The 20083-nt window shown below is 37.9% G+C and overlaps 2 protein-coding genes across 6 annotated transcripts in view; both read left to right on the top strand.

The window, feature by feature from the left end:
* Positions 1 to 14981, top strand: part of SPART (spartin) — a 59412-nt gene extending 44431 nt beyond the window's left edge. For 2 of the 5 annotated variants that reach the window (XM_003913764.5, XM_003913765.5), the window contains exons 6-9: positions 3911 to 4105; positions 5879 to 6037; positions 6122 to 6212; positions 13368 to 14981. In XM_003913764.5, coding sequence (XP_003913813.1) covers positions 3911 to 4105; positions 5879 to 6037; positions 6122 to 6212; positions 13368 to 13635 — 713 coding nt within the window. In that variant the 3' untranslated portion in view covers positions 13636 to 14981. The remainder of the gene's footprint in view (positions 1 to 3910; positions 4106 to 5878; positions 6038 to 6121; positions 6213 to 13367) is intronic. The other 3 variants (XM_009191774.2, XM_009191775.2, XR_639665.4) reach the window with 2 other exon arrangements.
* The window catches only part of CCDC169 (coiled-coil domain containing 169), a 68101-nt gene continuing 62890 nt past the window's right edge, over positions 14873 to 20083 (top strand). Inside the window, exon 1 of the mRNA XM_031655786.1 lies at positions 14873 to 14974. Coding sequence (XP_031511646.1) covers positions 14955 to 14974 — 20 coding nt within the window. The 5' untranslated portion in view covers positions 14873 to 14954. The remainder of the gene's footprint in view (positions 14975 to 20083) is intronic.

The raw sequence follows: 20083 nt of genomic DNA, 5'->3' as shown, positions 1-20083 counted from the left end.
TGTCTTACCATTTCTGACATACTCTTGGAAATTTCCAGCATCATTTGGTTAAAAGCAAGCAACAAGCCAGCCCAGATGCAAGGAATGTGACATAGACCCCATTTCCCTCTGGGAAGAATGTCAAGATCTTGTGGAAGGATTAACATTCAGAATAGGAGACACTGTTTGTGGTCATCTTCAGAAATTACCAGCTGCCACTAAATCTCAGGCCTCCTAGGTACTATAGATACCACAGCATGGTGCTGCCAGAAGCAGTACAGCCAGTTAATCCTGGGAAAAGGTCTCTCTGGAGATTTCAAAAGAACTTTCAGCAGTGCATAATTTTAAAACAAGCAAAAACTGTGCTCTGGTAACATGCAGAGGCCTTCTTTATTACTGAAGACCTCAGTTTCTTCATGCCAGTACCTCTTTTCCTTTTTATTCTATACCTTCAGGGCTGGGGTTCTAGTAATGTTCCTCATAGTTGGTGACTGTAAACTATTTAACTGCCTATCAGAGTTTATGTCTCTTTATGAGCTTTTTAATACGTAGAACGAATAGTTCATCAAATGCTTACGGTGCAAGTAAAACAAAGAGGGGGCAGAAAATTAATAAAGATTTACTCCCGGGAAAATTACCTGATCTATCAAGAGACTATTGTTACCTGACTCATTCAGTCTATGTACAAAATGAGTAACCAGGGATACAAATTGAGCTTATTCATCTTAGCCCATAATTGGTGCTTGTCTGCTGTCAAAGAATAAGTAAAGATCACTAAAAGCTAGTCTGAGGTTTTCCTAATATAAAAGGTGAAAAAAGTAAAACAACCGTGCTTAAAGTTTACCTGTATGGGCTTGGGAAACCTAGACTTACACTTTAAGAAGGCAGCAGCTGTGCAGTATCAATGGAGTAGAGCCTAGTAAACTATTTGGTAGGAGGCAGAGGGTTGCTGACAGTAGACTGATGGAGCTCACCTTTGGAGCAACCTATTTCTGGAACACTTTAGTGGTTGTGAGGTAGCAAAAGATCATCAAGGGTATTTGAATGTCCCCTCTAACTCCCTAATCTTTCCCAATTTAATTTACAGATGGACTCTGGAATGCTAGGCAAACAGTTGACATGGAATGAGAGGGAATGATCACTTTCTGCCTACCTATTCCAGCATATCATCCTAGAGCTGAGAGTGAGCAGAACGGAGGCAACTGTGATGCCTCCCTAAAGTTTCTCCAAGATTATGCTTTTTGCTACCATTTTGTGCTTCTAGGCCCTGGCAAAAACTTTTCCATTTTGGTTAATTCAGTCTGTTAAAGAATAGACAAACAAGTCCTCCTATTCTTCAGTAGATTCCTTCTGGGACTCCATTGACCTAGTACAGTCTTCCAGCTGTCAGATCCACAAAGACCTTTATTCTAGCATAAATTATATAGAATGAACAAAACATCAAAGAGCAATCATATATTCAATTTATACTTTGATTGGTATAGGATGGTTAAGTGCTAAGACAAATCATTTCTAGGTTTTTAGAGGACTGCATCAAACATAAGATACATGTCATGTGATTGGGAATTCAGTAGTAGCCATGCGCTAGCCAACTTTCTGCCAGTTTTTCCCCCTCATGGCCAGAGATAAAGAATATCAAAAGCTGAAAATAAAAAGATCAGTGAATCGGTGTTTTAAGCTCATATTTCTTATGATAAAATTATTAAAACTTACCAGAAAAGTTGGGTTCTATATAATCTTAGGGTTCAGCTAGCTTTTTACCAGGAGAGAAAGCTGTGATTTGGGACTTCTGTGTTTTTGTGTTTTGTTTTGTTTCGTTTTGAGACAGAGTCTCATTCTGTTACCCAAGCTGGAGTGCAGTGATGCTATCTCGGCTCACTGCAAACTCCACCTCCAGGGTTCAAGTGATTCTCCTGCCTCAGCTTCCTGAGTAGCTGGGACTACACGTACACACCACCACACCCAGCTCATTTTTATATTTTTAGTAGAGACAAGGTTTCGCCATATTGGCCAGGCTGGTTTCAAACTCCTGACCTCAGGTGATCCGCCCAACTTGGCCTTCCAAAGTGCTGAGATTATAGGTGTGAGCCACTGCACCTGGCCAGGGACTTCTGTTCTTAATAACAACTGTAAATGGTACCTTTCTTTAGTTCAGTAAAAGTGGACAGTGTCCCACAAGCTGTAGTAGTTAGGTTTGAGTTAGATAATTTTAACATCTGCCAGTGTCTCATTTATTCAGCAGACATTCATGGTCTGTCATGTGGCTGCATTAATTCAGTGCATAGGATGCAAACGTGAACAGAATCAATCTATATCTGGCATTGTACATGTCATTTAAAGTATCTACATAGCTACCAATGAAATACTGCATTTCCTTATCTTCTGTTGCAGTGTTCATAGTTTTAACATATTTATGTATACTGTATACTTCCATGGTGATATGTTATTGATTATTTGCATCTGGTATTTCTCTTTATTAGTGCTGTGACTTTTTATCTCATTTCTGTTTATTTTTCTCAGTCATCATTTGACTTCATCCCTATTATTTCTTATAGTTTCATTATAGGATTGTAGTATCCTTCGTTTCATTGTCATTTATTTTACGATTTCTCAGTGTTCATGTTCAGCTGGTTTCTTCTTAACACTTTTCAACCTATAAGTTAATCTAAAAAGATAATTTTTTAAAATGGACATCTTCAAGCCTTTTATTGTTTGTGGAAGCCTGTTTGCTTGGGTTTGAATCCTGCACTTCCCCAGAAATTGATTGTCAGGTAGGACAGTGGGGGTAGGATTGGAGCTGGAGGTGGAGATGTTGACTAAAACAGGAAGAGAAACATAAAATTTCTAATTATTTATTACATGTCACTTTTCATTGTTAACATTTTAAAATAAACTGTTACGGTTTTCACATGATTGCTGGATGCTTATTCATGGGCTGGAGTGATGTAAAACCATACCACAGACGTTGAGAGAATATAATTAAGTACTTCATATGTTCAACTTTGAAAGCACATTGTTAAGTGTTCGCCAAAAAAGAAATATTTTAAATTGAAAGTCTCTGCAGAGTAGGGTAATACTTCTTCCATCTTAGGGGACACTGTTCTTGTGTGTTTTTTCTTTACCCATCCGTCTCCCACTCCTCCTTTCCCCACATTTCCACTGGCTGAGGACCTTTTGTCCTCACTAGAGAAGGCCCTTCCATCCCTCTGTTCCTCTGGTGAGCAGTTCTGTCATTCCAGCTGCGAGAACATAAGCAAAGCAAAGGGCTAGGACCCACTGTCATGAGAAATGGCTAAATTATCTAGGCCTCTCTCTTCTTTTAGATTTTCTCTTCTCGTGCATTTGGGTGTTCTCATGTTTTTGTCGTTCAGGTATATGTAGCAAGCTAAACAGTACTGAGATCCAAGAGTTTGGGTTTAGGATTCAGGAAGGAACAGGACCCCCTGACTAAGCTTTTAGCCTAAAGAAAGTAAGAGTTCTGCCTTGGTGCTTGAGAGGCAGTTTCTTTGGTTTACATTTTGTGATAGTTCTGTCTTTCTCCCTCAGGATTTCATGGGGAAACGTGGTGCCTGGCCTAAGGCAAAAAGAACAAGAATATCTGGGTTCTTTAGCCAAATTCTATGTTAATGGCACCAAAACTAAAAATTAATACCTAACAGTAATATACTGTGGTAAGTAACATATAGAGATACCTGCAAGTTGCAGTGGCAGCATAGAGTAACGCAGAACTCTTGTCACTGAGTGACATATGACCTAAGTATTCAGGAAGAAAACTGTAGGTATAAAGTTAGCTTGAAAGTTTATGACATGACACATTTAGCTTCTGAATATCAAACTCCTTTTATTTTTTTCTGGTTGATGTTATTTATTAAAGTGTTTAAAAGTATAATTAGCCCTAATATTGTGCAATTTTAAATTTTCTTTTAAAAAGGTGCTTCCTGGGTGAGTTGGGGTTTAATCAAAGGTGCTGAGTTTACTGGCAAAGCAATCCAGAAAGGTGCTTCTAAACTCCGAGAGCGGATTCAACCAGAAGAAAAACCTGTGGAAGTTAGTCCAGCTGTCACCAAGGGACTTTATATAGCGAAGCAAGCTACAGGAGGAGCAGCAAAAGTCAGTCAGTTCCTGGGTAAAGTAATTCTAGATAACCTTACCTCTTTAAAGTTATATTTAAAATAATGTCTTAATCCAGGGTTAATCTGCATGTTCATTTAGATGGTTTAATCTCAAGAATAAAGAATTAGGACAAAGCAGTTTCTCTTCGTTATTCATAGTGAGACCTGCGGACCAGCAACATCACATCGGCCTGTCTGGAATCCTTAGAAATGCAGAATTTTAGGCACAGACACACCTACTGATTCAGAATCTGCATTTTCACAAGATCCCTAGGTGATTCTTATTTGCACGTTCAAGTTTGAGAAACTGGTTAAAGGGTTGTTTTGATGTGTTGACGAGGAGAATGTGTGTATCTTTGAAAAAGAGTTCTGAATGTAAAGTCATGTATTATTTAACGAGGGGAGTAAGTTCTAAGAAATCTATCATTAGGTGATTTCATCATTGTGTGAACATCATAGCATGTACTCACACAAACCTAAACATTATTGCCACTCCACACCTAGGCTATATCATATAGCCTATTGCTCCTAAGCTACAAACCTATGCACCATGTGACTGTACTGAATACTATAGGAAATTGTAACACAATGGTATTTGTGTGTTTAAACACATCTAAACATAGAAAAGGTACAGTAGGAGTGCAGTATATAAAAGATAAAAAATGGCATAAAACCTGTAGAGAGCACTTACCAGAAATGTCACTTGCAGGACTGGAAATTTCTCTGAGTGACGCAGTGAGTGAGTGGTGAGTGAATGTGAAGGCCTAGGACATTGCTATACACTATTGCAGACTTTATAACACTGTATACTTGGGCCACACTAAATTTATTTTAAAAACAAAGTAATTGAATTATGATGTTTTGGTGGCTGTGATGTTACTAGGCAGTGGGACTTAATCAGCTCCATTATAATCTTGTGGGACCCTGAAATGTCTGAAATGACCAAAACATCATTATGCAGCACGACTGGATGTGAATCCTTGAATCCTTCCAAGGGATATGACACATTCTTTCAAGGAGAGCCGTTTACTGCTTAGTAGTTGAGGGTCAAGAGGAAGGGATCTGTTGTTTGAGAAAAGCTGACTTAGTGATTCTGGCGCCAGCCTTCCCAAGCAATACACTTCTAACTCCTTGCTTTTAGAGAATCACAGCACTGAAATTTGGTGTTTTGAGATGGGTAGATAGAACCTTAATGGATTATCATTAAATTTAGCAAAATGATCTTTTTTGGTATTTAGTATTTTTTGAATCAGATTTTGGATTGTTTACTTTTATAGAATTAAACATTTTACTGTTATTTCACAACTGAGATTTTTATCAATAGAAAAATATGAATACACACTAAGCTGGAATAATCTAGAAGTACCAACCAATCTTGCATTGCAACAGTCAGATAGAAAAGGTGGCTGGTTTTCTGAAGGAGAAGTGCAAGAACATGTATATCTGAGAGGCAAGGTTATAAACATCAGTAGGCTCTGCAAGCACAGCTTTAAAGCAAACAAAAGCCTTAATTTAAAAAATAGCCAGTCTGTGCTGCATACCTGTAGTCCCAGCTACTCAGGAGGCAGAGGCAGGAGGATCACTTGAGCCCAGGAGTACAAGTCAAGGCCAGCCTGGGCAACATAGTGAGACCTCCTCTCTAAGCTTCATATCCTTAAGTAGAAATTGTAACATTATTTAGCAAAACAATTTTAGAGGCTCATTTAAGAATGTTGCAAGATGACTGGTAAAAATCAAGGGAATAATATATATTTCCTAAGTTTTCTTTTTTTTAATTGTCATATTAGTTGATGGAGTTTGCACTGTAGCAAATTGCGTTGGAAAAGAACTAGCTCCACATGTCAAGAAGCATGGAAGCAAACTAGTTCCAGAATCTCTTAAAAAAGACAAAGATGGGAAATCTCCTCTGGATGGTGCCATGGTTGTAGCAGCAAGTAGTGTTCAAGGTAACAAAGGGGCCCAGAATTTTAACTAGGAAGCTCTATTTGCTTTGGACTAGATTTACATACTTTTAAATATTATTTTTACAGGATTTTCAACTGTTTGGCAAGGATTGGAATGTGCAGCTAAATGCATTGTTAACAATGTTTCAGCAGAAACTGTACAAACTGTCAGATATAAGTAAGTTGAATTTTATTTTAATGACTAAATCTCTGTTTTGTTGTTGTTATTGTTGTTTTTCTGAGAGGGAGTTTCTCTTGTTGCCCAAGCTGGAGGCGCGATCTCGGCTTACTGCAACTTCTACCTCCCAGGTTCAGGCAATTCTGTCTCAGCCTCCCAAGTAGCTGGGATTACAGGCACACGCCACCACACCCAGCTAATTTTTTTTTTTTTTTCAAGTGGAAATGGGGTTTCCCCACATTAGCCAGGCTAGTCTTCAACTCCTGACCTCAGGTGATCTGCCTGCCTCAGCCTCCCAAAATGCTGGGATTACAGGCATGAGCCACCACACCTGGCCAACTAAATCTCCTGTAGCATTTGCAAAAATCCATGATGGTAAAGATATTTTTATTAAGTATCTGATAAATAATTTTTTTCACTCACTGCTTTTCTTAAATAGAGAGAATAGTATTTCTAGTATAATAACAGAATTCTTGTCACTTTGCTTTATATTACTAATCGTTATAAACATTTGTTCATCGTTACTGTGAAGAATAAGTTTAATTTTTTTACAAGCCCAGAATTCCTGTATACCTTATTAACTGACTACCTGTTTTTGATGGGTGATGTCTGCCTGAATAAACTTGAATTATAATTAAACTCTTATACCCCTTGTTAATATTAGCCCACTCAGTATACAGACGGTTAAAAATTATGTCACATCTTACTTGACTCTGATTACCACCGTACATTTGTATTGGAATGGGTAGATGGTGTATCTTCAATTTCATATATTAAGAAATGGACAAGCAGAAATGAATGATTTGCACAAGCTCACCTGATTGGTGTTATGATTGCTTTCTCATTTGGCCTTACAGTCTGTCTCTGGAGAGTGGCTATAAATTCTAGTCCTGCTGTGTCGTGGCTCAAGAGGAAAAGCTCATGGATGTTTGCAGTGTGCCTTTCACAGGATACTTCTTTATCCTGGCATATCCATGACCAGGTATCCCTCTCTCAGGGAACTTGTTTATGGCATATGCCCTTATGACTCTTTTCTGACCTGTGTCCAGTTTATTCCTACTAAGATAGCCACTTTCTAGGAGACCCTGACTAGGAGGAGAGCAAGGTTTGGGTGTGTTGGTCATGTGACACACAGAGAAGGCAGTACAACCAAACACACGAAACGACAGAAGCTTTTTATTACTCACAGACCCTTGAGAGAAGAGGGGTACCCACGAGGACCAGGAGGAAGTCTGAAGACAGCAGAGTGCTCAACCAGTGGGTGGGGCGGGAGCTGGGTGAACAGGGAGCAGCAGCAAGGGAGAGGTGATTTGTGTGACTACCTTCATGCAAGTCCATGGGTGTTCTTCCTTTGGCTTTCCAGTGGGGCCTGTGGATTGACTAGTTTAAAGAAAACAAGTGTGAACAGGGGAACATTTACAGTGACTCTGGTTTTACATGACTCTAATGTTGACCACTGGATTTTCTCGTGGTCAGCAGCTGTGGGGTATGTTGGGTTTTGAGTCAATAAGATGAGAAACAAGTATACTGTATTGCAGACAACCACACAGGGAGGGGGAAGTTTTAACTAGGCCAAAGGTGATGGGATACAACTAGGTTTCAAGCAACTTATGTCAGGCCTAAAAATAAATGCTGAAGCAGCAACTGTATAACACATTTATGACAAGTGGTATTGAAGGTGAGAGTTAAAGCAGGGTCTTCTGCTTTTAGCTCCTTATTCTTTCTACCTGACTCTACTTTCTTTATACAATACTAGAAGAATCAAGGTCTAAAAACTAAATCTAGTGTGAAGGACCTGAGTTGCTTTCTTAGCCTTGAATTAGTTTGGATCTTACTGTTTATAAAGAAAAAAGAAGAGCAATATTAATAGTATTCACAACTCTTGGTTATTTATGTTAATTATCCACTTATTGACAGCATTTAGTTGAGTTCATACTTTTGTATCAGGCACTGTGTTCATTGCTTTTCCTACGTATTGATTAATTTTTCAACACTGTTATCTCCATTTTGCAGATGAGGAAACCAAAATGTAAAGTGAAATACCATGTTAAAGATTTCTCTGCTAGGGAGTAGTAGAGCTGGGATATAAACCAAGTGTTTCTGTCATCAGAACCTGTGCTCTGCAGTGCTAATTTAATTTCCATCCTTAATTGGTTTGATCTGCTCTGTCTGGGGCATGTATACATTTGTTTGTTTTAAGTTAGGAAATAGGAATTGCTTTATTTTTACTTTTTTTTATAATTTCAACTATTATTATAGATTAAAGGGTACAAGTGCAGGCTTGTTACATAGGTTTGTTGTATGATGCTGAGGTTTGGGGTACAAATGATCCCTTCACCCAGGTAGTGGGCATAGTACCCAATAGATGGTCTTTTAGCTCACACTCCCCTCCCTCCCTCCCCCGCCTGGTAGTCACCAGTGTCTGTTGTTGTCATCTTTATGTCCATGAGTACCCAGTGTTTATTTCCCATTTATAAGTGAGAACATGCGGTTTTCTGTTCCTACATTAATTCATTTAGAATAATGGCCTCCAGCTGCATCCATGTTGCTGCAAAGGGTATGATTTCATTCATTTTTAGGGCTGTGTAGTATTCCATGGTGTATATGTACCATGTTTTCTTTATGCAGTCCACCATCGAGGGGCACTTAGGTTGATTCCATGTCTTTGCTGTTGTGAATAGTGCTGCAGTGAACATGTGAGTGCATGTGTCTTTTTGATAGAATAATTTATTTTCTTTTGGGTATCAAATGGTAATTCCATTTTAAGCTTTTTGAGAAATCTCCCAAAAGTGGCTGAACTAGTTTACATTCTGGGGGATACATATCTTTGAATCAAATCAAAGCAATATGGCATATCATTTTGGAGTGTCAGTTTTTTTTTTTTTTTTTTTGGAGACGGAGTCTTGGTCTGTCGCCCAGGCTGGAGTGCAGTGGCGTGATCTTGGCTCACTGCAAGCTCCACCTCCCGGGTTCATGCCATTCTCCTGCCTCAGCCTCCCAAGTAGCTGGGACTACAGGCACCCGCCACCACGCCCGGCTAATTTTTTGTATTTTTAGTAGAGACAGGGTTTCACCGTGTTAGCCGGGATGGTCTCCATCTCCTGATTTTGTGATCCGCCCACCTCAGCCTCCCAAAGTGCTGGGATTACAGGCGTGAGCCACCGCGCCTGGCCGGAGTGTCAGTTTTACCAAAAGAGTTGAGAGATAAAACATACAATAGATCTCAAATTCTTCTGATAGAAATATAAAACTCAAGTCTTCCAACTCACTTCTTGTCACCTGTGGCACTGAACTCTAATATTCAGTCATTGTTTTATGACCCTGAGGTTACTTTGGATCAGTCATAATTAGAAAAATAGTTCTTTATTTGTAGCAAGAACAGGTGAAATTCAGAAATGCCTTTTAGGCCAAAAGTGAATTATTTTTAGATTATCATATTAGAAAATAGGAAGTGCTTTGTTGGGTTTGTTTCATGGCCTACTCTAATGACAAAAAAAATACTTACCTAACTACAATTAACTTATTAAAAGTTTGAGATTCACATAACTAGGAAATACTGGATTTTAATGTAGATTTTGCACTTCTGGTCCTTAATGAGAACTTAATATGTTGAATAGCATATTTTTAACAGTGATTCTCAGCTCTTTTATTTCTATTATTGTATTATTGCTATTCTTTTTATCCTTTTTTCCAAAGATTCATGGAATTTAAATAAAAAGCAGATAAGTGAGAATTTAGTTAAGTAGCTTTGTATTTCTAACTATGAGGATGATTCAGTCTTAGCAGTAATTTAGTTTCTGCTATTAGAAATTCAGAAAGAGGGGAGAGGCAGTAGGGAATAAAAGATTTTATCTAAGTAATACTGTTTCTCACCTTTGGAGCTAATCTGGCCCAAAGTAGAAAACGTCTTTAAAGAGAAGAAACTAAAAGTATGGAGCCAGTAATAACTTAGTGATAGAACTGAAGAAATGGAAAAACTTGTTGTACCTTTATTTAATTTTGTTCTTATTTGTTTACATACACTTAGGTTTATATACACTGTCCTGTATTTAAATTTACTATCAAAAAGTATTTCACAGAATGACCATTTGTGGAGTACTCGAATCAAACTGATGGTAGTATAATAAGGAAAATTTGTGTTCTTAATTGCCTATGATAAGCGATTGCTCTCCAAAGTAGTTATTTTAAATGTCCCTTAATTTTATGCTTGAGAGAAAACCAAATGTATTATATAAACTTCCTTATCTGATTTCAGGTGGATAAGCCAGTACAGAGGATTAAATAACTATTAAAATTTTTAGGTAAATGCACAGAAACTATTCATTAACATTCAGTTTATTTTTGTCAGTTAAATTAATACTTTTGTCTTATATTTGGAGATGTGAAGACATACAGGAATAATGAGAAACAGTAACTTTAAACCTGCTACACTTAATTGCGGTATAGTACCTATTCAATAATTCATCTCTCTTCTACATATAAAGTTTAAGTTTCACCTTTAAGCTTCTTTTATTCCACTTTGAAGTGTTTAAAGAATAATAATATAGCTTTGATAGATCTATTTTTATTTTCCCCTAGCAATATTTTCTTTGAATGTATATTTGTGGAATATAAGCTTAATAATAGACTTTTTTTCCTGTGGAAAATTTACTGTTTTATGGTTTTTGGTACTATGCTATAAGTGTAGCTGGTTTATTGGTTTGTTTAGTGAAATTTAATTAAAATTCCCCCTAAATTTGCACTGGATGAAGGGGTAACTTCAATGACAGGTGTCATATTACCCAAAACCAGTTCTGTATAACTGAACACATTTTGGAAAAATCTGGTTCAGTTGTAGTTTTGAATCTCATTGACTTATTTAGGGCCTACTTTGTATTCATTTTTTATTATTTTTCAATTGGTAGTGTTAGTATATAAAATCCAACTTAATGAGCTCTAATTAAAGTAAATTTGTTTAAAAATAAGAGATCAAAAATAAATTTAACTTTCTGCCAGACATATATATTTATAGGAGTTTATAGCAGTATAGTTTGAATCTGAAGAAAAGGACTAAACAGTTATTTATGAAGAGAAGAATAGATTCCTGTTAGGAAAACTAGTTCTAAGGCATATTGGAAAGCAGGAGTGATAGTTGAGGGTATATTAAAAAATAAATACAACTGATGAAAAGCCGTTTTATAGGATATTTAAAAATATATGTTTAGTATTTTAGAATTTTAAAACTGCTTTCACACATATACCTCATTTTTTTCAAATAAAGAAGAGAAAGTTGACAAATGCAAAGAGGTAGAAACTTGACCAAGGTCGTGTGGCTAATTACTGGCATGGTTGGCATTAGAATCTAGTTTTCTGAATGTTCTGTAAGCCCTCGGGGAAACCGGCTCCACCAAGAGTTACGGTCCCTGTTTTTCAGTGCAGAAACTGCTGATACCTTTTTCTTTTTGTGTAGACGCAGCCATTACCACCTGACAGTAGTATTTGTGACTGGGGCTTGGTTGACAATGAGAAGGCACCATCAGCAATAGTGCATCTTCTGCACCATCAGTAAATCCTGTGGAATGCTGAAGGGTTGCATAACAGGGACTGGCCGAAGCAGTTGTAGGAAGCTTTTCTGTCTGTTGACTGGTGAGAAGGGCCTCGATTAAGAGTAGTACAGACTTGGAAGGTTTGACAGACTAGGCTCTGCCATGTGCTAGCTCTAATATAATTACTAACATTAGGCAAAGGACAGAATAGAGTCATCATTCAGAGGCACTGTAAGATTATTTCACACTGGGGTTAAAAAAGCCAAGCACAAACAAGCCAGTAGGATCACAAACCACTATTCTAGGCCAGGCTATTTAGTAATAGAGAACTTGTTAATTCAAAAGGCAGATCTAGTGTTACATAAGATGTCCAGCTATAGGTCATAAAGCACCTAAGAAACTTCACTGTGTCCTGGAGAAAATGTAAACTTTTGCCTTTGTTGTTGTTTGTTGTTTAAACAGTCCTCTATTTGGGGAAACCTGTGGACAAGAAAAGCTTTAAAAGCCTGTTACCAAAATGGGGTAAAGAGTAAAACAATTAAACACGAGGGAAATGTGTTTTGGTATGCTTGTATAGGACCTCAAATTGTATTTTATCATAAAAATAGCATTAAATGCAGATATTATTATCAATAATAACTACTTTTGTATATGCTTTATCATTTCCCAGGCACTTGCTATGCATCTGATGCTCAAGAAACTCTGAGGCAGATAGGGCAGGAATTACTGATTTCATTCATTTAGTGAATATTCGTTGAGTATCAGGCACTATTCTCAATATTTAGGATACGTTAAAGGACAAAGCTAAGAATCTCCTCTCCAATAGGGTTTATATTTTAGTGAGACAAGCAAGACATGAACAGTGGTAATGAGTAAGTTCTCTAGTATGTGGAAAGTGGTAAGTTATGGGAGAAGAAAAAGTAGTTAAAAGGGGAATCAATTGTCAAGAGGTGGAGGTGGGCATGTGGGAAAAGGCAATTTAAACAGATTAGATAATGAGAAGATTATAGTTGAGCCAACTTGTAGAAGGTGGGGCAGAGAACTATGGGAAGTCCAAGCAGAGAGCAGCCAGTACAGAGGTCCTAAGGCCTTTGAGTGCTTGGTGGGCTGAAGGAACAGCAAGGAGGCCAGTGAGTGTGCAGTAGGGTGGGATGCAGGGGAGAATGCCATAGAATCTCTGTTTAAAGACAAACTCAAATTCCCATAATTAAAAGACGTAGCTGAAGTCTGGTTAAGGTAGAACTTGAAACCACTTACATGACTCTAGATTAGTTGCTTCTGTGAATATTTTCCCTCATATTTCCAGAAAGGGAGGATTAAAAAAAAAGACTGATTAATGACCTATATTATAATTTACACTTTATTTTTACTTGAGGGTCTTTATTACATCATTCTCAGCTAGTCTGAGTTTATTTTCACACACTGTTTTTACTAAAGGAGAAAATACAGCTTTGTCACAGTGTGATTTCATTCTCTACTGTGTTTTAAGTTGTTAATTAAATTGAAACCTAAGCTTTAATTTTGCTTTCAGGGGTAACACAGTAATCATTTGACTTATTTAATACTAATTCAGAAGACCTTATTTTGTCTTTATCATATCATTGTATGTTCTCTAATCTTTCTTTTAAAGATACGGGTATAATGCAGGAGAAGCTACCCACAATGCAGTGGATTCTGCAGTCAATGTTGGCGTAACTGCCTACAATATTAACAACATTGGTATCAAAGCAATGGTGAAGAAAACTGCAACACAAACAGGACACACTCTCCTTGAGGACTATCAGATAGTTGATAATTCTCAGAGGGAAAATCAAGAAGGAGCAGCAAATGTCAACGTGAGAGGGGAGAAGGATGAGCAGACGAAGGAAGTAAAGGAGGCAAAGAAGAAAGATAAATGATGGAGTGCTGGGAATCACCTATACCAAAGCCTTATGAAATAGATGAAATTTTGTTATGTAAGCAAATGTGGAATTCCTCACAGATTAACCAGTATTTTTTAAATGTATTCATTCCTACAAATTAACTTTCATAAATTTTATGGCATGTCTTCTATTTAAAAGGAAAAGAATAAGTATTCTTGCATCTGGCCTTAGAAATGTGAAGTAATATTCTCAAGTTTATTTTTTCCAAGTGTAGCTGAAATATTTTTGCAGGTAAAATAAAGCTAATAATACATGTGCTATTTAGACCTTATTAAACCTAATGTTGAACTATTTTTATATCTGCTATATTTCAGAAAGCAAATTAGGAAACTATATATTTGCTTAAAAATTGGCATTTAGTAACCTTAATTCTTTTTATAGAAGGCTTAAAGTATTGTCTCCTCTTTTTGCACTGTGTGGATTTTTTTAGATGCTTCTCAAAATTTTCAGTGTGTAAGCTAAACCTAATTCTAAACTAAGAATTCTCAAAAAGACTTGTTCAAAACGGAAAGACTGATGAAAAGTAAAATGGACTACTTTTGTAACTTACCTGTTTGTTAGGAATTGGAATGGTCTTTTTGATTTAAAATGAATAAAAATAGATTATTACATCTTTTGTATTGAGACCGATTGTTCTCTTATGAGCCTAGGACATTTGGGAACATTATTGTTTTGTATTAAAATTCAAAGTGATTATTATCAGCTTAATTGGATTAAAAAAGTACTTCAAGAAATTATTTTATCATACCTGCTTCTGTTTTTCCAAAAGGTTAAAACTTGTAAAAAAAAAAATATATATATATATATAAACAGAATTGAGTTTACTAATGGTAAACATTTTTATTCTGGGATTCGGTCATTGGAATTTATATTAAAAGACAAGTTATTAAAAAGGAAAGGTTCGTTCGTAATCAAGGTAAAGAATATGAAAACCTTAGGCGTAATCCATGGTGGATAGGCATTATGGTTTCCACTTTGGCAGGAGGCAGACTATTCACAGACCTATTTACTTACATGGGCTAAAAAACTATGTAACTAAATACCTAATGGTATTTTATTTTTGTTTACTGAATTTAAGAGATTGGTGTTAGTTTTCATAGCTGTAGTCCATTCTAATAATTTCTGATCTTCCAGTGGCTACTTAGACATTATTTGAAGCTGTCTGAAGAATGCACTTTATGAATTAAGAAACTCTGAATTGCCTGACCTCATTATCACATGGGCTTATATTTTGGGAACACATGGAACTGATGTAGGCTTTTCCTAAGACCAAGGATAATGTACTAGTTGATAAAATGGAAATAAAAGTGAATTGGTAAGTAGCTTACAGTCTATGCTTTAAGTTTAAGAAATAGAATGGCACTTCATATACTCTCATTTGTGGGAGCTAAAAATTACAATAATCGAACTTATGGAGATAGAGAGTAGAATGATGGTTACCAGAGGCTGGGAGGCATTGAAGGGATAGCAAGGGAAGTGAGGTTGATTTATGGGTATGAAAATACAGTTAGTTAGAACGAATTAGTTCTAGTGTTTGATAGCCTAACAGGGTGACTACAGTCAGCAATAACTTTTTATACATTTAAAAATAAAAGAGTGTAATTGGGACATTTGTAACACAAATGAATGCTTGAAGCAGTAGATACACCCCGATGTAATTATTATGAATCATATACCTGTATCAAAATATCTCATGTATCCCATACATATATACACCTACCACGTACCCATAAAAATTAAAAATTTAAAAAAATTTAAAAAGAAATGGAATGGCAAATAATGGAATGTAAACTTTAAATAGTTAGCTTTAACCAGAGGTCTGCAAATATCCTCCATGGGCTAAATCCAGATGGCCACCTGTTTTCAAGCCTAACTTATTCACACTCTCTGGCCCTTTGCAGAAAAAGTGTGCTGTCTTAGACTCTAGAAAATGGACTTTTCCCACCATTCATTGAATCATTAGGAGATAGGCATCTTCTAAAGATTTTTTTATATTTTATAATAATTGATACATAGATAAAATTGTATATTACATGTAAGGTATGATGAGTAACAGAATTAATACTTAAAAACTCATCACACCTAACTAAAGACACGGAAAGCTGCCAATTACGTATATGTATGTTCTTCCTATTTTCTTACCTCTTTCCCCACATCATTTTTTATTGTTCCTTGCCCTTTTTTAATCACACATGTATATTCTTCAAACATACTGTTTCATTTTTTGAAGCTTTCTACATATAGTGTCTGAATGTGAAGTCTTACTCGCTTTTTTGAGTTTATGTTTAAAATTCTTGTGCTTATATGCATGGATGGTTTAGTTGCTCTGTAGTATTCTGTTTGAGTATACCACATCAAGTGTTCATTTTCCTATCAGTTGACATTTGTTTTTAGTTTTTGTTGGTAGAAACAGTACACTCAAAAAATACTTGACTGTCCCCTGGTACACATATGCAAGAGACTTTGTACATAACAGTGGAGTTGTTGGCTTGTCAATTTTGCAAAATAATGCCAGGTATTTTCCAAAATGATGATATTCTCTTGAGTAGTACTTCCGGAACTTTGCAATGTTTTTATTGTTAATGTAGCATATATAAAAAAGTATCTCATAATTTTAACTTGTGTTTTCCTGACCTCCTTTCCTGACCTTAGATCAGGAATTTTTCATGTTCATTTGCCATTCATTTCCCTCTACTGTAAAATTTGCCTGTTGTCACTGCTGACAATTTTGCTTTTCATGTTTAGGTGTTTACTGAGATTTGTGTGTATGTGTGCAAGATGTAAGGTATCTAATTCCTCCCCTCTTCCCCCGCTCCGTGGATAATCAGTTATTTAACCCCCGTTTATTGAATAGTTCTTTTCTTCAGTAATTTCCCACAGGTCTTTCTCTATATATCAAGTATGAGTGTTTCTGGGCTCAGAGACGTTTGTTCCATCTGTCATTTCTTTTTTTCCTGGGCCAGTCCCACACTGTCGTCATTATAAATTAGTAAGTCCTACTGATTGTTAGGGCAAGAGGCTCAATTCCCTAAACCAAATTCTTTAAGGGTATTTTGGCTGATAGTTCCATAAGGAGTTTAAAATCTTCCCACAAAGAAACATCAGCCCAGATGGACTTACAGGTGAGTTCTAACATACCTTAAGAAAACAATGTTACATTGGGTGCAGAGGCACACACCTGTAGTCCCAACGGAGGCTGAGGTTGGGTGATCTCTCGAGTCCAGGAGTTCGAGACCAGCCTGGGCAACATAACGAGACCAAAGATATTGTTGGACATTGTGAATTTTACCTTATTGGGTACTGGATGTTTTGTGTTCCTATAAATATTCTTGAGCTTTGTCTTGGGAAGGGATTAAGTTACTTAGAACCAGTTGGATACTTTTGGATCTTTCTTCTAAACTTGTTAGGGCTAGTGGTTAGTGTTTTTTTCCACTCCTAAAGCAAAATCCTCTGTGTACCTGATGCCCTGTGAATTCAGAGGTTTTCCATTCTGGTGGGTGGTAGCAGGTATTATTCCTACCTCTGTAAACTGTAAGGATTTCCCCACTAATCCTTTGTGATGGTTCTTTCCCCAGCCTGAGTACTTGCCCCACCATGTGTTTGCATTCATCAGGACTCTGCTGCAGAGTGTACCCTGTGGCAGGCCAGGTCTCAACACAGGCCCCCATAACAACTGTTTCAGTACTGAGTGAGTGGCTAAGTTAAATGCTAAAAGATAAAAAAGCCAAGGCCCTTATACAAAGGCTGGAATGTAACAAAAGCCCACCAACAATTTTGCCCAGGCCTTTACTGGGCCTTAAAGCATGACCAAAAAAATGAAGGAATTCTTAGCTGGACCCATTTAGGATTAAACAAGTTTATTGGGGTTCTGAAGGAATCACCAAACCTCCCTGATTTAGCAGGAGACAAGGGTAATCACCCTAGCACCTGGACCCATTTAGATGAAGTGAATTTACTGAGGCTGCAGAGGAAGGTCTTCAGGACTCAAGACCTTAGTTGTAGATTATAAGAAATTAACCACTTATGTCTTTAGATGAATGCACACTTAACACATAGACATATAGCTTAGAAGGTATTATAAGCTCTGGAAAATTTTGTAATTTTGAGTTGGTCTGGTGATCATTTCCAGGCCTTCTCCCTGTAACTGGTTCCAGAAATAAAAACTCTTCCTCCCCGGTTCATCTACATCTTGTTACTGGGTCACAAGAAATAGCAGCCCAACCCTCAGTTTGGTCTGGGAACACCGTGCGCAGCTCTTCCTTCCAATGTCTGCCCTGCAAAGTCTAGCTGCCTTGTTCTCCCTAGACTCTTAGAGAAACTCTGTTTCCTCAACTTAGGGCAACCACCAGCCTCTGCCTGTTTTCTCCTTTTCTGCTTTGTACCCTGGCAGGCCCAGGCCAATTTGGGAGCTTGCCTCATTTGTGTCTCATCAAGAGATCATTGTCCCTTACTGCCTGATGTTCAATGTCTTGAAAACCATTGTTTCTTTTTTTGTTCCTCTTAGTTTTTTAGTTGTTTCAAGCAGGAGGTAAATTCCGTTGCTTTATTTCTGCCAGAAACACAAACCTGTTTTCTGCTTGCCTTTGCTCTTAATTTCCCACAGTGAGATTCTGCTAACAGATCTTTTTAAGAAATCCTCGGCTGGGTGCAGTGGCTCACGCCTGTAATCCCAGCACTTTGGGAGGCAGAAGCGGGTGGATCACGAGGTCAGGAGTTCAAGACCAGTCTGCGCAATATGGTGAAACCCCTGTCTCTACTAAAAATACACAAAAAAAATTAGCTGGGCATGGTGGTGCGTGCCTGTAGTCCCAGCTACTTTGGGAGGCTGGGGCAGGAGAATCGCTTTAACACGGGAGGCGGAGGTTGCAGTAAGCTGAGATTGTGCCATTGCACTCCAGCCTGGGAGACAGTGAGACTCCATCTCAAAAAAGAAATCCTCTGTACATTTGGATTTGTCAACAGATAATCTAGTCCTTTTCACTTCATTCTATTCTGTTTACTTGGTTGTGAGTTGCCCTTTCAGACTTACAGCTAGACAAAATTTTGATAAGCATACCTCCTATATTAGGGTAATTCACAGAAACAGAACTAATAGGGAGTATGTGTATAAAAGATTTATTATAAGGAATTTGCCCATACAATTATGAAGGCTAAGAAGTCTCAGGATCTGCAGTTGACAAGCTGGAGAGGCAGGCAAACTGATGCGTAGTCCCAGTCTGAGCCCAAGGCTGGAAAAGTGTTGCCCAAGGCTGGAAAAGTGTTCCAACTCAAGCTGTTTGGCTGTAGGAGCTCCCTGTTACTCCTGGGAGGTCAGCCTTTTTGTTCTATTCCGTCTTCAGTCGATTGGCTGAGGCCCACCCACAGTGGAGAAGACAATGTACTATACTCAGTCTCCCAATTGAAATGTTAATCTCATCCAGAAACTCAATTGGAAAACTTATTTATGTATTCACAACACGTCTGACACCAAATTGTGTTTTCCACACCAATCAATTATCCCATTCTCACTAAAACCTTGGTCTCCACAACCCCTTTATTTTCTAAAGACATTCCTAAGTCTTTAGTAAATAACTTTTCAACCAATTGCCAATCAGGAAATCTTTGAATCTAGCTGTGACCTGGAAGCCGCCCCCTGTCCCCCATCCCTTCCACTTGCCCTGCCTTTCTGGATGGAACCAGTGTATATCTTAACATTTATTTGATTGATGTCCCATGTCTCCCTAAAATGTATAAAACTAAGCTGTACCCTGACCACCTTGGGCACGTGTTTTTAGGATCTCCTGAGAGCTGTCACCAGCCATTGGTCACTCATTTGGCTTAGAATAAATCTCTTCAAATATTTTACAGAGTTTGTCTCTTTTTGTCAAGGAAACACAGATGTATCAAGGGCAGGAGGTGAACTTTGTGATTAAAAATATGAGGACGGGCGCAGTGGCTCACGCCTGTAATCCCAGCACTTTGGGAGGCCGAGGCGGATGGATCACAAGGTTAGGAGATCGAGACCATCCTGGCTAACTCGGTGAAACCCCGTCTCTACTAAAAATACAAAAAAATTAGCCGGGCGTGGTGGCAGGCGCCTGTAGTCCCGGCTACTCGGGAGGCTGAGGCAGGAGAATGGCGTGAACCGGTGAGGCGGAGCTTGCAGTGAGCCGAGATTGTGTCACTGCACTCCAGCCTGGGAGACAGAGCGAGACTCCGTCTCAAAAAAAAAAAAAAAAAAATGCAGATCAGGCCTCTGAGCCCAAGCCAAGCTATCGCATCTCCTGTGACCTGCACATATACGCCTGTGACTTGCATGTCCGCATCCCCTGTGACTTACACTTATACGCCCAGATGGCCTGAAGTAACTGAAGAACCACAAAAGAAGGGAAAATGCCCTGCCCCGCCTTAACTGATGACATTCTACCACAAAAGAAGTGAAAAT

The sequence above is a fragment of the Papio anubis genome, chromosome 15 (assembly GCF_008728515.1).
Source record: "Papio anubis isolate 15944 chromosome 15, Panubis1.0, whole genome shotgun sequence".
Classification (NCBI taxonomy): domain Eukaryota; kingdom Metazoa; phylum Chordata; class Mammalia; order Primates; family Cercopithecidae; genus Papio; species Papio anubis.
The sequence above is the reverse complement of the archived record's forward strand: the minus strand, read 5'-3'. Positions and strand labels throughout refer to the sequence as shown.